The 20360-nt window shown below is 42.0% G+C and overlaps 1 protein-coding gene across 1 annotated transcript in view; it reads right to left on the bottom strand.

Annotated features, from left to right (window-relative positions):
• The window catches only part of MTFP1 (mitochondrial fission process 1), a 72796-nt gene that overhangs the window by 18374 nt on the left and 34062 nt on the right, over positions 1-20360 (bottom strand). Inside the window, exon 2 of the mRNA XM_073630931.1 lies at positions 11427-11554. Coding sequence (XP_073487032.1) covers positions 11427-11554 — 128 coding nt within the window. The remainder of the gene's footprint in view (positions 1-11426; positions 11555-20360) is intronic.

The following is a 20360-nucleotide window of genomic DNA, read 5'->3' as shown; positions in this document are numbered from 1 at the left end:
AACAAAGACCATCACTTAGGAGAAATATAAAAGTCCTCTGGAGCAAATCTCCACAAGAGAATGAATCATCCGTGACAAGGGTCCATACACCACCCAATAGAAGTGAAGAGGCTTACTGGACTCGGTGGACCCAACAAGGCATACGCCAGGTGGAGTCAATCAGGCTTAGGTGGTGCTGGGTTGAAGTGGGCCCAGACGGGCAAAGTTGGTGGAATGGCTACCACATAGCTGTGTTATTCAAGCGTGATCGGGTCAGAAGATGAGAAATCCAGCGCCCATGGATCGTATCCCTCGGATCCGCGCGTGAACCAGCAATATCTTGAAGCAGGGGTCTTCATAAACAAAGGGCCAATCCACTGTCTTCCCCGACTTTAGGAGGGCCACACTGAGGCCCGTGGAGGTTAAAAATGCCCCAGCGTCAGAGGGAGTACACATGTCGACATGTGTACTCCCTCTGACGCTGGGGCATTTTTAACCTCCACTGGCCTCAGTGTGGCCCTCCTAAAGTCGGGGAAGACAGTGGATTGGCCCTTTGTTTATGAAGACCCCTGCTTCAAGATATTGCTGGTTCACGCGCGGATCCGAGGGATACGATCCATGGGCGCTGGATTTCACATCTTCTGACCCGATCACGCTTGAATAACACAGCTATGTGGTAGCCATTCCACCAACTTTGTCCGTCTGGGCCCACTTCAACCCAGCACCACCTAAGCCTGATTGACTCCACCTGGCGTATGCCTTGTTGGGTCCACCGAGTCCAGTAAGCCTCTTCACTTCTATTGGGTGGTGTATGGACCCTTGTCACGGATGATTCATTCTCTTGTGGAGATTTGCTCCAGAGGACTTTTATATTTCTCTTAAGTGATGGTCTTTGTTAATTTATGACCTTTGAATTGTCAATCCATAGACTGTATTTTTGGGACCTTTTCTAGCGCTACACTTTTCTTGTTATTTTGACACCCATGCTACCAATACTACGTCGAGGACACCCAGATCTATCTCTATACTCCCCAGCTCACAACCTCAATCCCTTCAAGTATCACACATTTACTGGGTGACACATCAGTATGGATATTTGCCAGCACACCAAGGATCGGCACAAAGTGGCGTCCAAACAGTTTAGTTTATTGCATGATCACAACACAAAAAGGTGCAACGTTTCGTAGTCACCCAGGACCCCTTCGTCAGGCATGTGATTGCTGCTGCAGCACCCAAACCTTTAGCGCTTATACCAGGAACGTGTGCAATGGGAATATGAAGTATTATATATCAGTATGGATGTCACACCATTTCCTCAAACTCAATATCTAAAACTGAGCTTGTAACATTTCCTCCTTTCCCATCCCTCTCACATGACTTTACTATAGAGATCAATAGCACAATCAATGGTCCCTCCTCACACTGAGTGTCCTGCCAAAGTAACCTACCATATACTCTAAGCGATGAAATGGTTCCAGCACTGATTTATGGAGATACAGGATCAACCTGTCAGGGCTGGGCTCAGCCCTTCCTTCTCTGAGCTGGCTGCTCAGCTGTCGGCTAATTGCCAGCTTCTAGATCTCCACATTGACTTACCTGTTGATGATATTCTGCTCGTCAGTCCTGGTTAAAGTGTAAGTAAACCCCCCTACCGTTTTCAGCCAAGGAAGCTGCCATCTTTGCCTCTGTTTAATCTACAACTGCCATAATGCTGCACATGTGATCAGTTATGACACCAGCCATTGGATGATTTGACAGTTTGGTTGAGAGCACAACCAATGGGAGTGTTACATTTCCGGCACGTGCCGGAAATGAAGCTGTTTTTATGGATGGGTTTACCTCCACTTTAAGCCGTCCAGATCTTTTATGCCTTCGGCTTGGTCAACATCACAGAGACCATCTCCTGTGTTCCTGTTAAAGACTTGCTTGGCTGACGTTCCTTCTGGCTCCACATCCTGCTTGCTGTTCCACTACGATTCCTGGCTTTCTGACTTATCTGACTATCCGTTCTGGTTATCGAACTTTGGCTATGTTTTGACTACGTTTGTTCTATTTACTTTTATTATTTAACAAGTGTGATTTAACTGTACTTCTGTCTCGGTCTGATTTATGGTTTCTGACAGTAGGTGAAGGCCATGAATTCAGAAGATGCAGTCAATCCACTTGTTGGTAATAATTTTTCCAGATGAGCAGGATCCCCACATGGATCAGGTTGCCATGGTGTTACAAACGCTCCTGAGTCGCACGGCTCACCTGGAATCTCCCACTGTGGCTGCTCCGGTACAACCTGTGTTGCAGGCCATCCCTGCTGTTGCCCCAGTCTCTGTGTAGGCACCCATCTCAAGTATTTATTTATTTATTTATTTCAGGTACTTATATAGCGCCGTCAATTTAAGCAGCGCTTTACATATACATTGTACATTCACATCAGTCCCTACCCTCAAGGAGCTTACAATCTAAAGTCCCTAACTCACATTCATACATACTAGGGACAATTTAGACAGGATCCAATTAACCTACCAGCATGTCTTTGGAGTGTGGGAGGAAACCGGAGTACCCGGAGGAAACCCACGCAGGCACAGGGAGAACATGCAAACTCCAAGCAGGTAGTGTCGTGGTTGGGATTCGAACCAGCGACCCTTCTTACTGCTAGGCGAGAGTGCTACCCACTACACCACTGTGCCGCCCATAAGAGGTAGGTCTGGTTTTGCTCTGCTTCCCCAGCGATTTGGGGGCGATCCGGTTCAATGCAGAGGGTTTCTCAACCAGGTTGAGATATACTTTGAGATGCTGCCCCAGGCGTTTTTCACAGACAGAAGCAAAGTAGGTTTCGGGATAGCTTTGCTTTCTAAGAGAGCCTTGACCTGGGCAAACCCTCTATGGGAGACGCAAAAACCCTTTGTCTTGAGTTACCCAGTGTTTGTGGCTTCCTTTAAAAGGGTATTTGACATTCCCGTACGCTCCATTTCTGCTGCCAAAAGCCTCATGTCCATTAAACAGGGTATGAGAACTGTTGCCGATTACGCCATTGACTTCCATACCCTGGCAGCAGAGGTTGCGTGGAACAATGAGGCCCTCGTGGATGTTTTTTCTCATGGTCTCTTGGAAAACATCAAAGATGAGATAGCAGCCTGAGACATACCCCACTCGTTTGCCATGCTTATTGACTCCAGACCCCCCGAGAGAGACTTCCTTTGAGTGCTTGCGGAAGCCTCCTGTACCTTTGGCTCCGAGCTTTGCAGTCCCACCCTTGCCTCCCTCACCTCCCATGCCTCCTGGTACCGAATCTGTCAGTGAAGGTGAACCCATGCACTTGGGCTTTACACGTCTCTGCGGACGAGAGAGCCCTTAGGAGGAGGGAGTGATTGTGCCTTTATTGTGGCCAGGCAGGTCACTTTTGAAGTCTTGTCCTAGACGTACAGAGAACGCCCGAACCTTGAGGTCCTGTCACAGACAGACCTTAGGTGGCGTTGTTTTGTCCCCAGTTATCCAGAAGGATAAGCCCCTGTTTCCGGTTACTCTATCTTGGGCTGAGTTGTCCATCAAGATACAGGCTCTAATTGACTTTGGGGCTGCAGGCCTGTTCATTGTTGCTGCCTTTGTATCAAAGCACTCGATTCCGTTGCAGGTGCGTGACACTCCACTTGCCATTGAGGCTCTTGACAGGAGAGCTCTACAGCCTGCCCATGTGACTCATGAGACTGTTCTGTTGTCCATGGCCATAGGGGCTCTTCACCATGAGATAATCCAATTCCAAGTTATTTCCTTACCTAAAAGTTTTCACTGGTTATTGGTTAACCTTGGTTACAGAGGCACAACCCCTCTTTTGATTGGCTCCGTACTGAGGTTCTCTCCTGGTCACCACAATGCAGTAAGACATGCTTCCAGAAGGTAGCCAAGGTCCTGTGCACCTCTTCACTCTCCTCCCTGCTGGAGGAGTACCGCGATTTTAGTGAGGTCTTTGACAAAGGTCAAGCCGGTAGTTTACCTCCACGCCGCTCGTATGATCGTGCAATTGACCTTCAACCTGGTGCCATACCCCCTCGTGGCCGGGTTTACCCTCTGGTCTTGGAGGATAAGGCCATGGAAGAGTATGTTGCAGACGCACTCTCGAGGTTTCGTCCGCAAATCCTCATCTCCTGCTGGTGCTGGTTTCTTCTTTGTGAAGGAGAAAAGTGGTGAACTGAGACCTTGTATTGATTATAGATAGATAATGCTTATCCGATTACATTGATTACGGAGTTATTTGACCGCCTCAAGGGGGCAACGGTTTTCACGAAGCTTGATTTGAGAGGGGCATACAATCTTGTGAGGATTAAGGAGGGCGACGAGTGGAAAACTGCGTTTAATACGAGAACAGGCCATTATGAGTACCTCGTAATGCCAATTTGGCCTTTGTAACGCTCCGTCAGTTTTCCAGGAATTTATTAACGATGTCCTCCGAGATTTGTTGCAGTTATGTGTGGTGGTTTATTTTGACGATGTCCTCATATTTTCCAAGTCCCTGGAGAGCCACCACACAGTCTGTCATGTCTGTCGCGTGCTTCAGAAACTAAGAGAGAACAATCTCTATTGTAAATTGGAGAAGTGCGAATTCCATTGTGAACAGCTTAAATTCCTGGGTTATGTCATTTCCACTGCTGGTTTTTCGATGGACCCAGAGAAACTTTCAGCAGTCCTACAGTGGCTCTGACTTGTGGGTTTACATCCTCTGCAGCGTTTTCTTGGCTTTGCCAACTATTATGGGAAGTTTATTCGCAACTTCCAGTCTCAGATCAAGCCCCTGACTGATATGACCAGAAAGGACAGTAACCCACAGAGTTGGTCTCCAGAGTCCATTAAGGCCTTTGAGAGTCTCTAGGTTTCCTTTGTTTCTGCTCCTGTGTTGGCACATCCTGATCCTATGTTACCTTTCATCCTTGGGGGAGCCCTTCTGTCTCAACGTTTTAGCTCAGAGCGCTATGCATCCTTGTGGCTACTTTTCAAAGAAGTTGTCACCTGCGGAGTGCAATTACGACATTGGGGGTAGACATGTGCAGGATGAAAAAATTCGTTTAGTTTAGTTTCGTTTCGATTCGTTATTTAACTTAATTCGTTTAGTTAAATTCGTTGCATTCATTACATTCGTTTTCGGAATTCGTTTCGTTTCGTATTCGAATTCGAAAAAATTCGACCGCATTCGAAAAAATTCGACCGCATTCGAAAAAAACTATCAAATTCGAAAAAATTCTAACACATTCGAAAAAAACTGTCAAATTCGAAAAAATTCCACCACATTCGAAAAAAACTATCAAATTCGAAAAAATTCTACCACATTCGGAAAAAACTATCAAATTCGAAAAAATTCCACCACATTCGAAAAAAACTATCAAATTCGAAAAAATTCTACCACATTCTAAAAAAACTGTCAAATTCGAAAAATTTCTACCACATTCGAAAAAAACTATCAAATTCGAAAAAATTCTTACTACATTTGAAAAAACTATCAAATTCGAAAAAATTCTACCACATTCGAAAAAAACTGTCAAATTCGAAAAAATTCTTACTACATTTGAAAAAACTATCAAATTCAAAAAAATTCTACCACATTCGAAAAAAACTGTCAAATTCGAAAAATTTCTACCACATTCGAAAAAAACTATCAAATTCGAAAAAATTCTTACTACATTTGAAAAAACTATCAAATTCGAAAAAATTCTACCACATTCGAAAAAAACTGTCAAATTCGAAAAAATTCTTACTACATTTGAAAAAACTATCAAATTCGAAAAAATTCTACCACATTCGAAAAAAACTGTCAAATTCGAAAAATTTCTACCACATTCGAAAAAACTATCAAATTCGAAAAAATTCTTACTACATTTGAAAAAACTATCAAATTCGAAAAAATTCTACCACATTCGAAAAAAACTGTCAAATTCGAAAAAATTCTACCACATTCGAAAAAAACTGTCAAATTCGAAAAATTTCTACCACATTCGAAAAAAACAATAACTGAATTTGAAAAAGTAAACTATATATAACCATTTTGCGAAATTTGAAATTCGTATAGAATGAAATCGAATTCCAATAGAAAAGATTAGGATAGAATAGAAAGTATAAAAGAATAGCATCATGTTTTCGAATTCGATTCGAATATGTTTTCGAATATGTTTTCGAATTCGATTCGAATATGTTTTCGAATTCGATTCGAATATGTTTTCGAATTCGATTCGAATATGTTTTCGAATTCGATTCGAATATGTTTTCGAATTCGATTCGAATTCGTTCGTTTTTTTTTCGGATTCGTTTAAATTCTTTACTTTTGTCATTCGGAAATTCGGATGCATCCGAATTTCCGAATAATGAAAAATTCGTCCGAATTTCGATTCGGAACGAAACGAAATGCACATGCCTAATTGGGGGCAGAGAGCTGTTAGCGATCATTTTAGCCCTGACTCGAAGGTACCACTGGGCCAGTTCTCATTCTTACTGACTATAAGAATCTCACATTCTTGTCTGAGGCTAAACGCCTCTCTCCCAGAAGGGCGCGATGGGCTCTTTTCTTGTCAAGTTTCAATTAGATAGCCCTTACATTCTTAGTACCTGTAAGAATGGGACAGACGCTTTGTCAAGACAATTCTCCTCCACTTCCAAGATGGAGTCATTTCCGGTTCCTGTGATTCCTCCTGATCATGTTCTGGCTACGGTTCGCACAAGTCTCACTTCTCCTTTGGATGACAAAATTCTTGCCGCTCAGGTCCATGCTCCTCCTGAGAAACCTTGTGTCCGCTGCTTTGTCCCGGAGAGTCTCCGTACTGCCATGCTCCAGACTTACCATTCTCCCAAGTCTGCTGGCAACCCTGGGAAGAATCAACTCTTTTGGGCCATTTCTCAACAATTCTGGTGGCCTAGTCTACGTTCTGATGTAACCGCCTTCGTAGCTGCCCGTTTCGTGTGTGCTCAGAGTAAGACTCCACGACACCTTCCAGTGGGCCTCCTACAACCCATACCCAATGGAGAGAGGCCCTGGACCCACCTGGTTTATGGATTTCATTGTGGAGTTACTCAACTCCCAGAGCAACACAGTTATCCTTATGGTGGTTGACCGGTTCTCGAAAATGTCTCACTGTATTCCACTTAAGAAGTTGCCCACTTTGAAGGAACTGGCTTCCATTTTTGCTCGGGAGATCTTTCGCTTACATGGGCTACCCAAGGTGATCATCTCGGACAGGGGTAGTCAGTTTGTGTCCCGGTTCTGGCGTGCCTTTTGTGCACAGTTAGGAATGCAGCTTGCTTTCTCCTCTGCGTATCACCCGCAGTCTAATGGGGCCGCAGAACGAGCCAATCAGTCCTTGGAGCGTTTATGGCGAACTATGGTTTCCAACCTTCCATGTTGCCTGGCTCATTTGTTCCACAGAGTATTCCTGCGTTCGAGGAGCATCTCCGTGGTCTTCGTTCCACTTGGGCACAAGCCCAGGAGGCTTTGCGGCATGCTAATGATAGGTACAGACTATGCTGACCGCAGACACCTGCCTGCGCCTTCCTACCAGGCTGGGGACAGGGTCTGGCTGTCATCTCGCAACCTCCAACTTCGTGTTCCCTCTCTGAAGTTCGCACCTCGGTTTATTGGGCCTTTCCGTATTCTCCGCAGGATTAACCCAGCGGCTTATGCGTTAGACCTTCTTTCTAATATGCGCATCTCAAATGTATTTCATGTCTCCTTATTAAAACCTTTGGTCTGCAACCGCTTTACCACCTCGGTGCCACGTCCTCACCCTGTACAGGTTGGGAACCATGAGGAGTATGAAGTACAGTCTATTGTTGACTCCCATAGGTAGTGGGCGCATACAGTACCTGGTGCATTGGAAAGGGTACGTTCCGGAGGAACACTCTTGGGTCTCATCCTTGGACGTACATGTCCCTGTGCTCCTCCGTGATTTCCATAGACGTTTTCCCCTCAAGCCTGGTGGTCCTCCGAGGGTGAGGGGTCATTGAGGAGGGGGTACTGTCAGGGCTTGGGCTCAGCCCTTCCTTCTCTGAGCTGGCCGCTCAGCTGTCGGCTAATTGCCAGCTCCTATGTCTCCACAGTGACTCACCTGTTGATGATATCCTGCTCATCAGTCCTGGTTACTTAAGCCGTCCAGTCCAGCTCTCTGCCTTCGTCAACATCACAGAGACTATCTCCTGCTTTCCTGTTAAAAACTTGCTCGGCTGACATTCCTTCTAGCTCCACTTCCTGCCTGCTGTTCCACTACACCGATTCCTGGCTTCCTGACTTTCTGGCTTGTCTGACTATCCATTTCGGTTACCGAACTTTGGTTATGTTTTGACTATGTTTGTTCTATTTACTTTTATTAATAAACAAGTGTGATTAACTGTACTCCTGTCTGTCTGATTCATGTTTTTTGACACAGCCTGAATCTTTGTAGGGTCTGCGCAGTCCATTGAACATTGGCCGACCGAGCCTGAGATGACGTCCCTCAGAAGAAGGTTGTCCAGAGATCCCAAGATGGGTATGCCTTGAGGGCGATGTAGAGCAAGAACAGGGGATAGCGCCTTGATGGCCCGCTGAGCAGTGGAAAGGCCAAATGGAAGGACAACAAATTGGTAATATTGCTAGTTCACAAAAAAAAAAAAAAATTGGAAGTTGTGTGACCTGGAAGAAGTCGCAAATAGGGACAAGCTAGGTGAATTAATACACCGACATAGGGGATTTGATCAGTCATGACACTAAAAAAATTACAGCCACAACACAAGCCCATTACTAAAAAGGAAGACAAATGAACAGGCAATATAACCGTACTAAAATAACAAAAACATTTAAAACTGTACAATGCCTTTGTGTTTTGGAGTATTGTTTGCAGACTGAGACGCCTTGTGTACCAATTCTTCAAACTCCTCATCCTTGGCTGACTATGCAAAAGCAACTGAAGCCTTAGGAAATTTAGAGGTGGATGCACGTGGCCCCTGTGTTCGGAGGTGGCTATTATGTCTGTAATTTTGCCTGGAAACTCAAGACATGCCAGCTGAGAATATCTTCCAGGAAAATACTAAGGAAGGATTTGGGTAGGGGGCAGCGATTTAGGCTATTGGTATCTGGTCCTTTGGAGGGGACACTGCAAGAGCCCCCTGGCATTGTTAGAGGATTGCAAGTCCTCCATGCTCCCATGACCACTGCTCTTGCACACAGGATCTGCTGTACTGTGGTAGAGAGCGAAAGACCGTCAACAAGGGTATTCAGGAAGGGTTAACCCCTTCCTGCCGACCGTACGCAGATGTGCGTACTCGGCTTTTGGGGGTTATACCGGGATGATGCCCGCAGCTGAAGATCGGCTATCCGTATATAACAACCGATGCGGCTAAAAGCCGCTCTGCTGTTATACCGGAGGAGCCTCTTACCGGGCCTCCCGTGCGATCGGGAGGCCTGGTGTCCAATCGGCTGCCTCCGGCGGCTGTGGGCGGGCTGGAACGAAGCTGTGGGCGACTTCGTTCCAGCCTTCTCAATGTAAACGCGGAAGCGACGTCATGATGTCACTTCCCATTTACTCGGCTGCCAATGGCGCCGAATTTAAAAAAAATACACAGTATTCAGAATCGCCGTTTTCGGCGATCTGAATACTTTGAAGTGCAGAGGAGGGATCGGGGGTCTTTTAGACCCCCGATCCCTCCATAAAGAGTACCTGTCATCACCTATTACTGTCACAAGGGATGTTTACATTCCTTGTGACAGCAATAAAAGTAAAAAAAAAAACATTTTTTTTTTTAAACACAATTTATAAGTATAAAAATAAATAAAAAAAATTTTTTTTTTAAAGCGCCCCCGTCCCCGCGAGCTCGCGCAGCGAAGAAAACGCATACGGAAGTCGCGCCCACATATGTAAACGCTGTTCAAATCACACGTGAGGTATTGCCGCGATCGTCAGAGCGAGAGCAATAATTCTAGCCCTAGACTTCCTCTGTAACTCTAACCTGGTAACCGTAAAAAAAATTTAAAGCGTCGCCTATGGAAATTCATAGCTACCATAGTTTGTCGCCATTCCACGAGTGCGTGCAATTATAAAGCATGACATGTTTGGTATCTACTCGGTGTAACATCATCTTTCACATTATACAAAAAAATTGGGGTAACTTTACTGTTTGGATTTTTTAAAATTCATGGAAGTGTCCCTTTTCCAAAAATTTGCGTTTAAAACACCGCTGCACAAAATACCGTGTGATTATAAAATATTGCAACAATCTCCATTTTATTCTCTAGATTCTCTGCTAAAAATATATATATATATATATATATATAATGTTTGGGGGTTCTAAGTAATTTTCTAGCAAAAAATATGGATTTTAACTTGTAAACACCAAATTTCAAAAATAGGCTTAGTCATGAAAGGGTTAATACAGTTTGTGATCAGCATGGCAGCTAGGAGTCCCTGTAATGCCCAGAGGATTTTAGATCTGATATAGGTGTAGAGGAGATGTTGGGATGGCAGCAAAGTCTGTGTACCCAGAAAAGATGGTACACACATGCAGTATGGCCCCAAAAGAGGAGACTAATGCAGGAGTAGGAGGGCCCAGAGCCCACACAGCCATTGAAAAAGCGGTTCAAGTGTCCATTTTAAACACTGGTGCAGCTAACTCTTCTCACCACCAGCTGCGCAATCATTAGTATTGCTACAGACTGACTACTTAGAGTAAACTAGTACTGTATGCACCAAACAGGCTCCCTATAAGCAAGGGCAAAAAGCCCTACTAGCTGGGATAAGGTCCATTAAAAGCCCTGCAGCACCCCCCACAGGCAAAGATCCAAGGAGCTTGACACTCCCGATCGTCTTCGTTCCCATGGCAGGCTTACCCTCTAAGATATCTTCAGAGACAGGGTTTCAACAGATGGGGGCACCATGGCCTTGGACTTGTAAAGCACACTGTGGCCTTTCCAACACGCTGCATTTAAGTACCTACGCGAGCACCTTCAGCAGAGTGCAGTGCCAAAAGACACATTACAGGCTGGCCCTGATTCTAATCGGCAGAGTACGTTTTCTGTGGCAAAGCCGAGGATGAGCTGAAAAATGTGCCCCTTCTGGCTCTGTAGCCAATTAAAAAAAAAATCGGCTAGATGAAAGAAATCTTGAAAAAAAAACCCTAAAAAAATGTTGTTATCTTCTCTCAGAGATGAGATGTCGGTTCACAAAGGACACTAGCAAAAACCGAGGGAGGCTGGGAATGGGAAGGGTTATTTTGAAGGTAGCAAAATAACCCGATGTGCCTCATTGCTGCATCCTGTGCCCCTTAATGTATGATTAAGGATCATTTAACACATGACAAATGATTCCCAAATCGCCATGGGTTATCTAAATAAGACAGAGCAGCTTGTTTTTCAGCTACAATTGGCAGAAACAGGGAACAATACTATCTCATAACAGAAGAGTTACTATTGTGATTTTTAATCTTTAATGCTGTAAAACTGTGGATACCTCTGCTGCTTTATGTCCTTTATCTGCAGCATCTGCAGTAACATAGGCTGTGGCCACACCATAGGTTGCCCAAACTAGGGCTTTAGGCACCAAGGCACGAAAAGACTCTCCAACTTCATTGGCATAGCCTAAAAAACAAAGAGTCAAATATCATCTTCAAATACTATCACTGAAAATTACAGAAAAATTCTATCATAGCACAAATATCTAATCAACACTAAACATTGTATATACACATAAAGATGTGTGTCCAACAGTTTCTATTACAAAACAAGAGTACATTGGGTATAGAAAAGAATCACCCCCTGTAAAATAATCATATTCTGTAGCTTTGCAGCCTAAAATGAAGGCAGACATATGTTTTTAGTGCAACCTATAACATCCAAGTTAAAGATAACACACCATCATGACAGAAAAAAAGCCCTTCTAAAACAAATTCACTGAGTTGGAAAAAGGATTCTTTAGTCTGTTAGGATATGTCTCTACTAACTTTGCACATCTAGACTTTGCAATATTTGCCCACTCTTCTTTGCAGAACTGCTCAAGTTCAGTTAGACCCCTTTCACACCAAGGCGCTTCAAAAACGCCCTAAAAATGCCTTAGCGTTATTACCGCGTTTTTACAGCGTTAGCGGTAAAATTAACGCACCACTGCAGGCGTTTTAACAGCATTTTTCAAGCGTTATTGAAGCATGTGTTATTGATGCTATCTTTCTGCTTGCATGTTTATCCTTTGTGATATCATGTAAAACAAGCAGTGTCTTGTTTTACTTCAAATCTTCATTTTTCTGGGATTAATTCTTTTTTTTTGGCACTTTAATTTTGTTTTTTTGGCACTTTGACGGTCTGTTTAATCATTCTGACCTTCCCACAAGTTCAGTCCTGTTGTTGTAGATGCTCTCTTTTCTGCTTGCATGTTTACCTTTTGTGAGATCATGTGAATTTTCTACAGCTCAGGGCGGATGATAGGCGCTACTCAGGCGTTTTTACAGTGTTTTCAATTCACTTCAATGGAGAGGAGCGTTTTTTCAACGCCCAAAAGCTGCTCCAAAGATGCTGCTTGCAGGACTTTTCTTAACGCCCCGCCAGCGCAACGCCTCAGTGTTTCTCCTGCCTTCATTTCAGGCAAAGCAACGAAATGTGATTTTAAAAGGGGGTGATTATTTTTGATACCCAATGTAGAATAAACCAAAGGATAATCTCCAATAAATGAATAAACAACGGTGGGAACAAATACAAAGGTTTACACATGTTCAGAAAGGTAAGGTAAAGAGCTTATATTGTCGGATGCATTTAATGTTCTTGTGCTTCTAAGCCTAAATTTTAGTAAAGTACAGAGGCCCCAGAGAGAACTTAAAAAATGTCCTTTCCAGTGGGGGAGATGGGCGGAGCCTAGCGGAGCAGACATGCATTGTTAGAGCTCCACACCTCTGAGGAGAGAAGAGAAGGACAAAGCGGAGCCTGCAGGCTCAAAAGGTATCCATTTGAACCTTTTTGCCCCTGGGAACAAACTGTGAAAGTTTGGGCAGGAAATATGGTACTGGGAGGAAACCGTGGCAGAAATAAAAATCACCTCACAAAGAGCTCACAGGCACTCACTGCAGCTGAAGCAGCTCCAGTCACCTCACAAGATACAGCATCAGGGCGCTCTCACAGACAGAAAATGTCACAGCAAGACTGTCCATTTGAGTCAGATACAGAACAAATCCTCTCACAAACTTCTCCACAAGCCTCCTCAGAAACCCCAGTAATATTATTACAATTTGAAAAGATGCTTCATAAGGCTTTAAAACAAACCTCAGACCAAATAACAAAAAGCCTAACCAAAGAAATAAGAGAGCTGGGAAACCGCACCGCAGCCTTAGAAATAAAAATGGATGAAATTGAAATTACAACCCAAGAAAATATAACAGAATTGGAACAATTAAAAGAAGAGAATTTAATACTTCAAACTAAGCTCGAAGATTACAAAAATAGAGCCAGACGTTCAAACTTGCGCATAAGGGGAATACCTGAAACTGTGACAGACCTGCAATCTACTATTACTGCTCTATTACAAGAACTAAAGCCAGATATCCCTATTGAACGTTTAGAACTGGACAGAGTACACAGAGCTCTCACAGCCAAAAAGAAAGATGGACCCCCACGTGATATAATCACAAAATTTCATTATTACAGAACGAAAGAACAAATACTAATTGCTGCAAGAGAAAAAAAGGAACTTAATTTTCAAGGACACAATTATCAAATTTTTGCTGACCTATCCCAACTTACTATTACTAAAAGACGATCCATGAAACCCCAACTAATGGAACTGCAACGCCACAACATTATGTATCAATGGGGCTTCCCCTTTTCAGTCAGATTTAACCACCAAGGTACAATTTACAAAAGCAGATCAGCAGATGAACTACAACAAACCCTTTTAAAATTAAATCTGACAGAACCCACAAGCAGCAATTCTCCCACACGCAGAAGAATGGCATCATCTTCACCTTCAGGCAGCACCCAGAAAATTCCAGAACAAAATGGGAATCATCATTCTCACAAAAGAGGCCGTTATGCCGCATCATCCATGGACCAAGAAGATTCAATGGACTGACATCCTAATTCCTGATATCTCTTCATTTATTATACTAAGAGATGGTTCTCTATAAAAAAACCTGTATTTATAACTGAATGTAACTGCATTCTGATAGTCACACACTGTGTGGGATCATGTTACATTCCAGTTATATTTCTTATTGCTTCTGATTCATATAGCCTTAGAATATATAAGTGAAATAAGGAAATTCTTGTTCAGTTATATATAATCAGGTAATAACAATAGATTTATTACTTTTTAGAACAAATATGTTCAATAATCCAGAAGTAATGGAAGCTTTTTCTTTTTTTTTTCTTAAAACAAATATATTATTACCTAACTAGTTCATAGAATTATATTTTTGTTTATTCTAATCTGAAGCAATACAACCTCAATTTTATGAGTTAACATATCTAAACAGTTACATATGAATAAAATATGTAATTGTTTACTCTAAAAGGGTTAAAATCCCAAAATAATTCAAAATATCTTCATCAATACCAAAGTTATTAACAGTACCTTTCTAACTGAATTATTTAGCCTAGGGCAAGACTAACCATATACAACCACCCTGGAATAAATAATTTCAACAAAAACTATATTCTGCACTCCAATGAATGAAACATCATTTTGATGTCTTTTGACATAGCACCTCTCTCCTGTAAGCGGAAGATCCGTGTACCCCCATTAGCCCTCCTCATTCTCCCAACCATATTATGTGGGAGTGTGACGAAGGCACTTATTCCCCTGAGAGAGATATTTATTCTCTTTCACGGGTAAATTGTGATTACTTGCAAAAAATAATTTATACAATGTATCATCTAATCTCATATGTTTTTTGTTTACTCTTTACTCCAGAATTCACTGGTTTCTTTTCTATCTTTTCATCTCTTCAGTCCACACAGGTTGATCTGCGCAGTCAGCTCTGCATAACAAAAAGTAAGTCAAAACTATTTGATCTGTTGCCATGGCACCACTGAATATACTTTCCCTGAATGTTCAGGGAATAAATATCCCTCAAAAAAGGACCAAAGCCTTCTGTACTTTCCATAACAAGAAGGCTCACATAGTATGCCTCCAAGAAACACACTTCACCAAAGATTCTACTCCAAAATATATTTCTCCTTTTTATCAACAAATTTACACGGCTTCTGCCTGTACCAAGCAAAGGGGAACTCTAATTGCATTTCACCGATCCACACCATTCACCTTATCATCAGAAATTAAAGACCCAGAAGGTAGATACCTGATACTCATGGGTTATATAATGGATACAGCAATCACGGTGATTTCCTACTACGCTCCTAACAAACAACCTACACCATTCCTCTCACATATATTACAAGTGATTAATACACACAAAATAGGAACAGTGATAATGTGTGGGGATTCGAACCAGGTCCTCCTCCCATTTCTAGATAAATCACCTTTTACACCATCCAAAATAACCTCTAGATTACCTTTTTCTCAACTTCTTTCCAAATACAATCTGGTAGATTCGTGGAGAGAAAGTAACCCAAAGAAAAAGAAATTCACTTATTTCTCGCACCCTCATCAAACCTTCACCAGAATAGATCATATTTTTCTAACAATAGGAATGATACCAGAAATTATTGCATCAGATATAATTCCGATTCCGTGGTCTGACCATAATGTAGTATACACTACTATAGCCTCAGCCATACCAAAAGCGCATGACCCAACGTGGTACTTACCGGACATAATGCTCAAACACCCACTACATCAGATGGCCATTGAACAAGCTTTAAAGGAATACATATCAATTAATAATACAACAGACATCTCCCCAATAACACTGTGGGAAGCTCATAAGCCTGTCTTGCGTGGTACAATACAAAGACAAATGGCACGATTTAAACGGGAACGCAAAAATCTAGCAAAAAAACTAGAACTCAATTTTAATGCAGCCTACATATCATTCCAAGATAATCCATCTCAGAGTACAAAATCTCATCTGGAAAAATCTAGATTGGAATACGATCTATTTCTCACTGAGTCAGTTGATAAATCCCTCAAACGCTCCAAACACAATTTCTACATGAATACAAACAAACCAGGTACATATTTGGCTCGGGCATTAAATTCAACTAACAAATCTTTCAAACCAATACGTTTGAAATTATCAAAAAATGTTTATACTTGTAATCCAGTTAAAATAGTCCATAAATTTCACTCACATCTCGCAACTTTATACAAGACAAACAATGAATTTAATCCTACAGAGGCTGAATCCTTCTTCTCAAAAATAACCTTACCTGAGTTATCTCAGAATCAAAAAAGCAGTTTGGATGAGCCTATAACTATAGATGAAGTTGCTAACGCCATAAAAGACCTAAAACTTAACAAAAGACCAGGCCCAGATGGCTACTCGGCTTTATACTATAAAACATTCTCAGAAATGCTCTCTCCCATTCTCACTGAAACTTTTAACAAACTTCTAGATGGACACTCTTTTCGGCAAGAAACACTAATGGCAATTGTTTGTATGATCCCAAAACGCCTTTCTGATGATACTTCCTGTGTGAATTATCGGCCTATCTCTCCGTTAAACCTTGATATTAAATTATTAGCAAAAATAATAACAAAACGCCTCAATAGCATTATAGGAAAATTAATACATAGAGATCAAGTAGGCTTCATGCCAAATAGACAGGCAGGCGATAATATACGCAGGGCAGTGTTATTGGCACATATTGCTAAAAAAATGGAAAATCCCTTTATGTTTTCTATCTCTCGATATTAAGAGGGCATTTGACACAGTATCCTGGCAATATATGCAATATTCATTACAAAAATGGGGTTTTGGACCCCACTTTTTAACATGGATCAAAGCATTATATAATAAACCCAAAGCCTATATAAAATATGCTGGATACAAATCTGATGCCTTTAATATCGAAAGAGGTACCGGACAGGGTTGCCCATTATCTCCCTTATTATTTGCCCTTATACTCGAACCCATGGCCCAATACATCAGAACAAACCAAACTATAACTGGCATTGAAGTAGGAGGTATTACACACAAATTATGTATATTTGCAGACGATATATTACTTTTTCTATCATCACCACAGGTCTCTGGTCCTAACTTAATACCAGCTCTTGATGGATTTGCAGCCCTATCCGGCCTTATGATTAATCCTAAGAAATGCCTAGTGCTTAATATTTCACTCACAAACATGGAATTGATCCCGGCTAGGGCTGCACTCCCATTCACATGGGCAGAAAAATCAATCCCATATCTTGGAATTCATTTAACAGCATCTCATTCTGACTTATTCTCAACCAATTATCCTCCTGTATTAAGACAGATCACAAATCTAATAAAACAATGGTCGCAACTTCCTTTATCCTGGATAGGGAAGATTAATGCAATCAAAATGACTATTCTACCCAAATTGCTTTATCTATTCAGAGTCCTCCCTATTCCAATTCCTTCCTATTTTTTGAGAATAGTACAAAAAAGAGCAACTTCGTTTACATGGGGCTCTTCTAAACCACGTATACCTATACACACACTACATCTTCCCAAAAATAAAGGAGGCCTGGGATACCCTAATTTTACTAACTACTACAGAGCAGCACATTTGGCCAGTCTGTCCAAATACCATGCAAAACAGGAAATCCCATTATGGGTATTTATAGAGGCTTCAGAAAATGACCCTCTATTAATATCAAACTTATTATGGCTTGATCCTAAAGACCGCTTTAAAATTCATAATCCCATAACTAAACACTTCTTATCTCTCTGGGATAAACTAAAAACCAAATATCAGTTACAATCTCCACACAATCCTCTCCTTTCTTTTATCAGAAATCCGGCCTTTTATCCGGCATGGATCTACCCAAATTCTTTTAAAGCTTGGACAACATCAGGCATTCAGACACTAAATGACTTCATAGCATCTAAATCATTCCTTTCATTCCCATCGCTTAGAGAAAAATATGATCTACCAAACTCTGAGATATTTAGATATCTCCAAATCAAAAATTTCTATACACCATTCATAAAGGGGGATACACCATTATCCCAATTATCCATTTTTGAATCAATCTGTACAAAAGATCCATTTGCTAAAGGTACAATTTCATCACTTTATAATCAATTATATGGAGTAGCAAATCTTAATAGACCCTCTTACGTTCAGAGGTGGGAGGAGGACCTGGGACGAACTTTAGAAGACACGGACTGGTCTAACATATGGCTCACATCTAAGTCATCTTCACCCAACATCTTAGCACTGGAGACAAATTATAAAGTCCTAACTCGCTGGTACCTTGTACCCGCTAGAGTGGCAAAATATTCACCTAATACCTCAGCTCTTTGTTTTCGAGGATGCCCAGAAATAGGCACACATTTACACATATGGTGGACGTGCCCAGTAATCCAAACCTTCTGGAAGGAAGTCTTCGTGATTGCATCTAAAATATTTAAAAAAATAATACAACCAGATCCATATATAACTTTACTTAATCTAAAACCGGAATGGTTAACACTCTCTCAATTCAAACTTATGATCCAACTAATAACGGCTGCAAAACAAACAGTGGCCAAGGCATGGAAATCTCCTACATTGGTACTAGCAGAAACAATTCACAGAATGAATAATACAATGTCCCATGCTAAGATGGTAGCCATCGATCAAAATCAAATTCCAAAATTTGAAAAACTTTGGCATCCTTGGATAAAACAACAGTTCCTGTCAAACTTCAATGACTCTGTCCTGTTGCCATGGTAACAGATTAAATGACTTACAGAGACACCCATTCTAAGGCTTCAAAGAGAACTAAAAAGAATAATAAACTGACGAGCGGGACAACCTTGTGGACCATACCTCTACCTTTCTACCCTTTTTCTTCTTTCTCTTTCCTTTTCTCCACCTTACGATTAAAGCTCATTATCAGAATTTATTTGACCCATATACACTCTACCTGTAAACAATATGTATAGTAGGTATAAATCATTTAAATACCTACAAAAGTAACTAAGGAAATGATATATATCTTTAATTTAGGTTTACGTGAACCCAATGTTTAATATTTGAAATTTCATGATATTTACCTATATAAACCCTACTGTAAAACAATGAGCTTACTTTATAGATCCTTGTAAACTTATTTTATGTATCTTTATAATATTGTATACTCAATAAACTTCTTTTGACAAGGAAAAAATGTCCTTTCCCCTCCATCACTTTTTTCTTATATACACAGGCTAGGCAGAATAGGTGGGAGGGGAAAGGGACATTTTTTTTTAAAGCTGCTAGCATTAGGATTCTTTTCCTCTTTTAGATTGTTTTTTTTTTTTTAAAGGCCCCTTTTAATTTGTATTTTTGGCTCCTCCAGCTGGCAGAAAGTACTGCTATTTCAGAGACCTATCTTTTCCCTGAAAGGTTTCAAATAAAGCAATATATCCAGGAGGCGCTTGTGCGGCTCTTCAAAATGGCGGACGCGTGATCCATGAGCTCCAGTCCTGCTCCGTGTTCCGCAGCCCCTGCACAGCTTCAACAGCAACCGATTGCAACGGGGGTAAGCTACCACGACCCCTCAGTCCTCCTAGCACTACATGTGAAAAACTGGGGACCAGCGACCCTACTACCGAGACACACAAACACCGTGGCCCTCCTCACTATGGATAGCTATCTGATTAGGCCCCAATCCCCGGTCTCGATTTCACAGGGAGACCCGGAGGATTACGTCAGTACCCTGATGGCGGAGGATGGCTCTCCCCCCACATAACCTCCCCTTCTCCTCAGCCTGTATTAACACCCGAGATGCTGGATCTTAAACTCCAGGCTCTGGCCCAACAGCTCACCAGGAGCATTGCCCAGGAGATGGGAAAGATCTCCAGAGAACTCAGGGGTAAGATAGACCTACTGGGCGAGCGCACAGCTGCCTTAGAAAAAAGTTTGATGAAACTTTTCACAATGTTCAGGCTCTAGAAGAGAAGGACTTCCTTAAAAATTCTGTATCCCAGCTCCAGCAAGAGGACCTGGAGAACGGCGACAAAACCTCAAAATCCGTGGCATCCCGGAACAAGTGGCTGAAATTATCATCAGACCCTAACTTCTGGGCCTATTCAACACCCTGGCACCTGACATCGTGGACATAGACTGGTGCGCTGGCCCCCAAACCCCCAGCGGGGGCCAGACCTTGTGTCATAGTGGTAAGGTTCCACTACTATGAAAGCAAAGAGGCGCTTACTTTGGCCAGTCGCAACCGACCCAGTATTGAATACAAGGGAGACAAAATTCAACTATTTAACAACCTCTCCCCAATCACCCTGGCCAAACACCGATCACTAAGGCCCATCACCTCTCACCTTCAACT

Source organism: Aquarana catesbeiana, linkage group LG01 (assembly GCF_042186555.1).
Source record: "Aquarana catesbeiana isolate 2022-GZ linkage group LG01, ASM4218655v1, whole genome shotgun sequence".
Lineage (NCBI taxonomy): Eukaryota > Metazoa > Chordata > Amphibia > Anura > Ranidae > Aquarana > Aquarana catesbeiana.
This window is presented reverse-complemented; position numbering and strand designations above follow the sequence as displayed.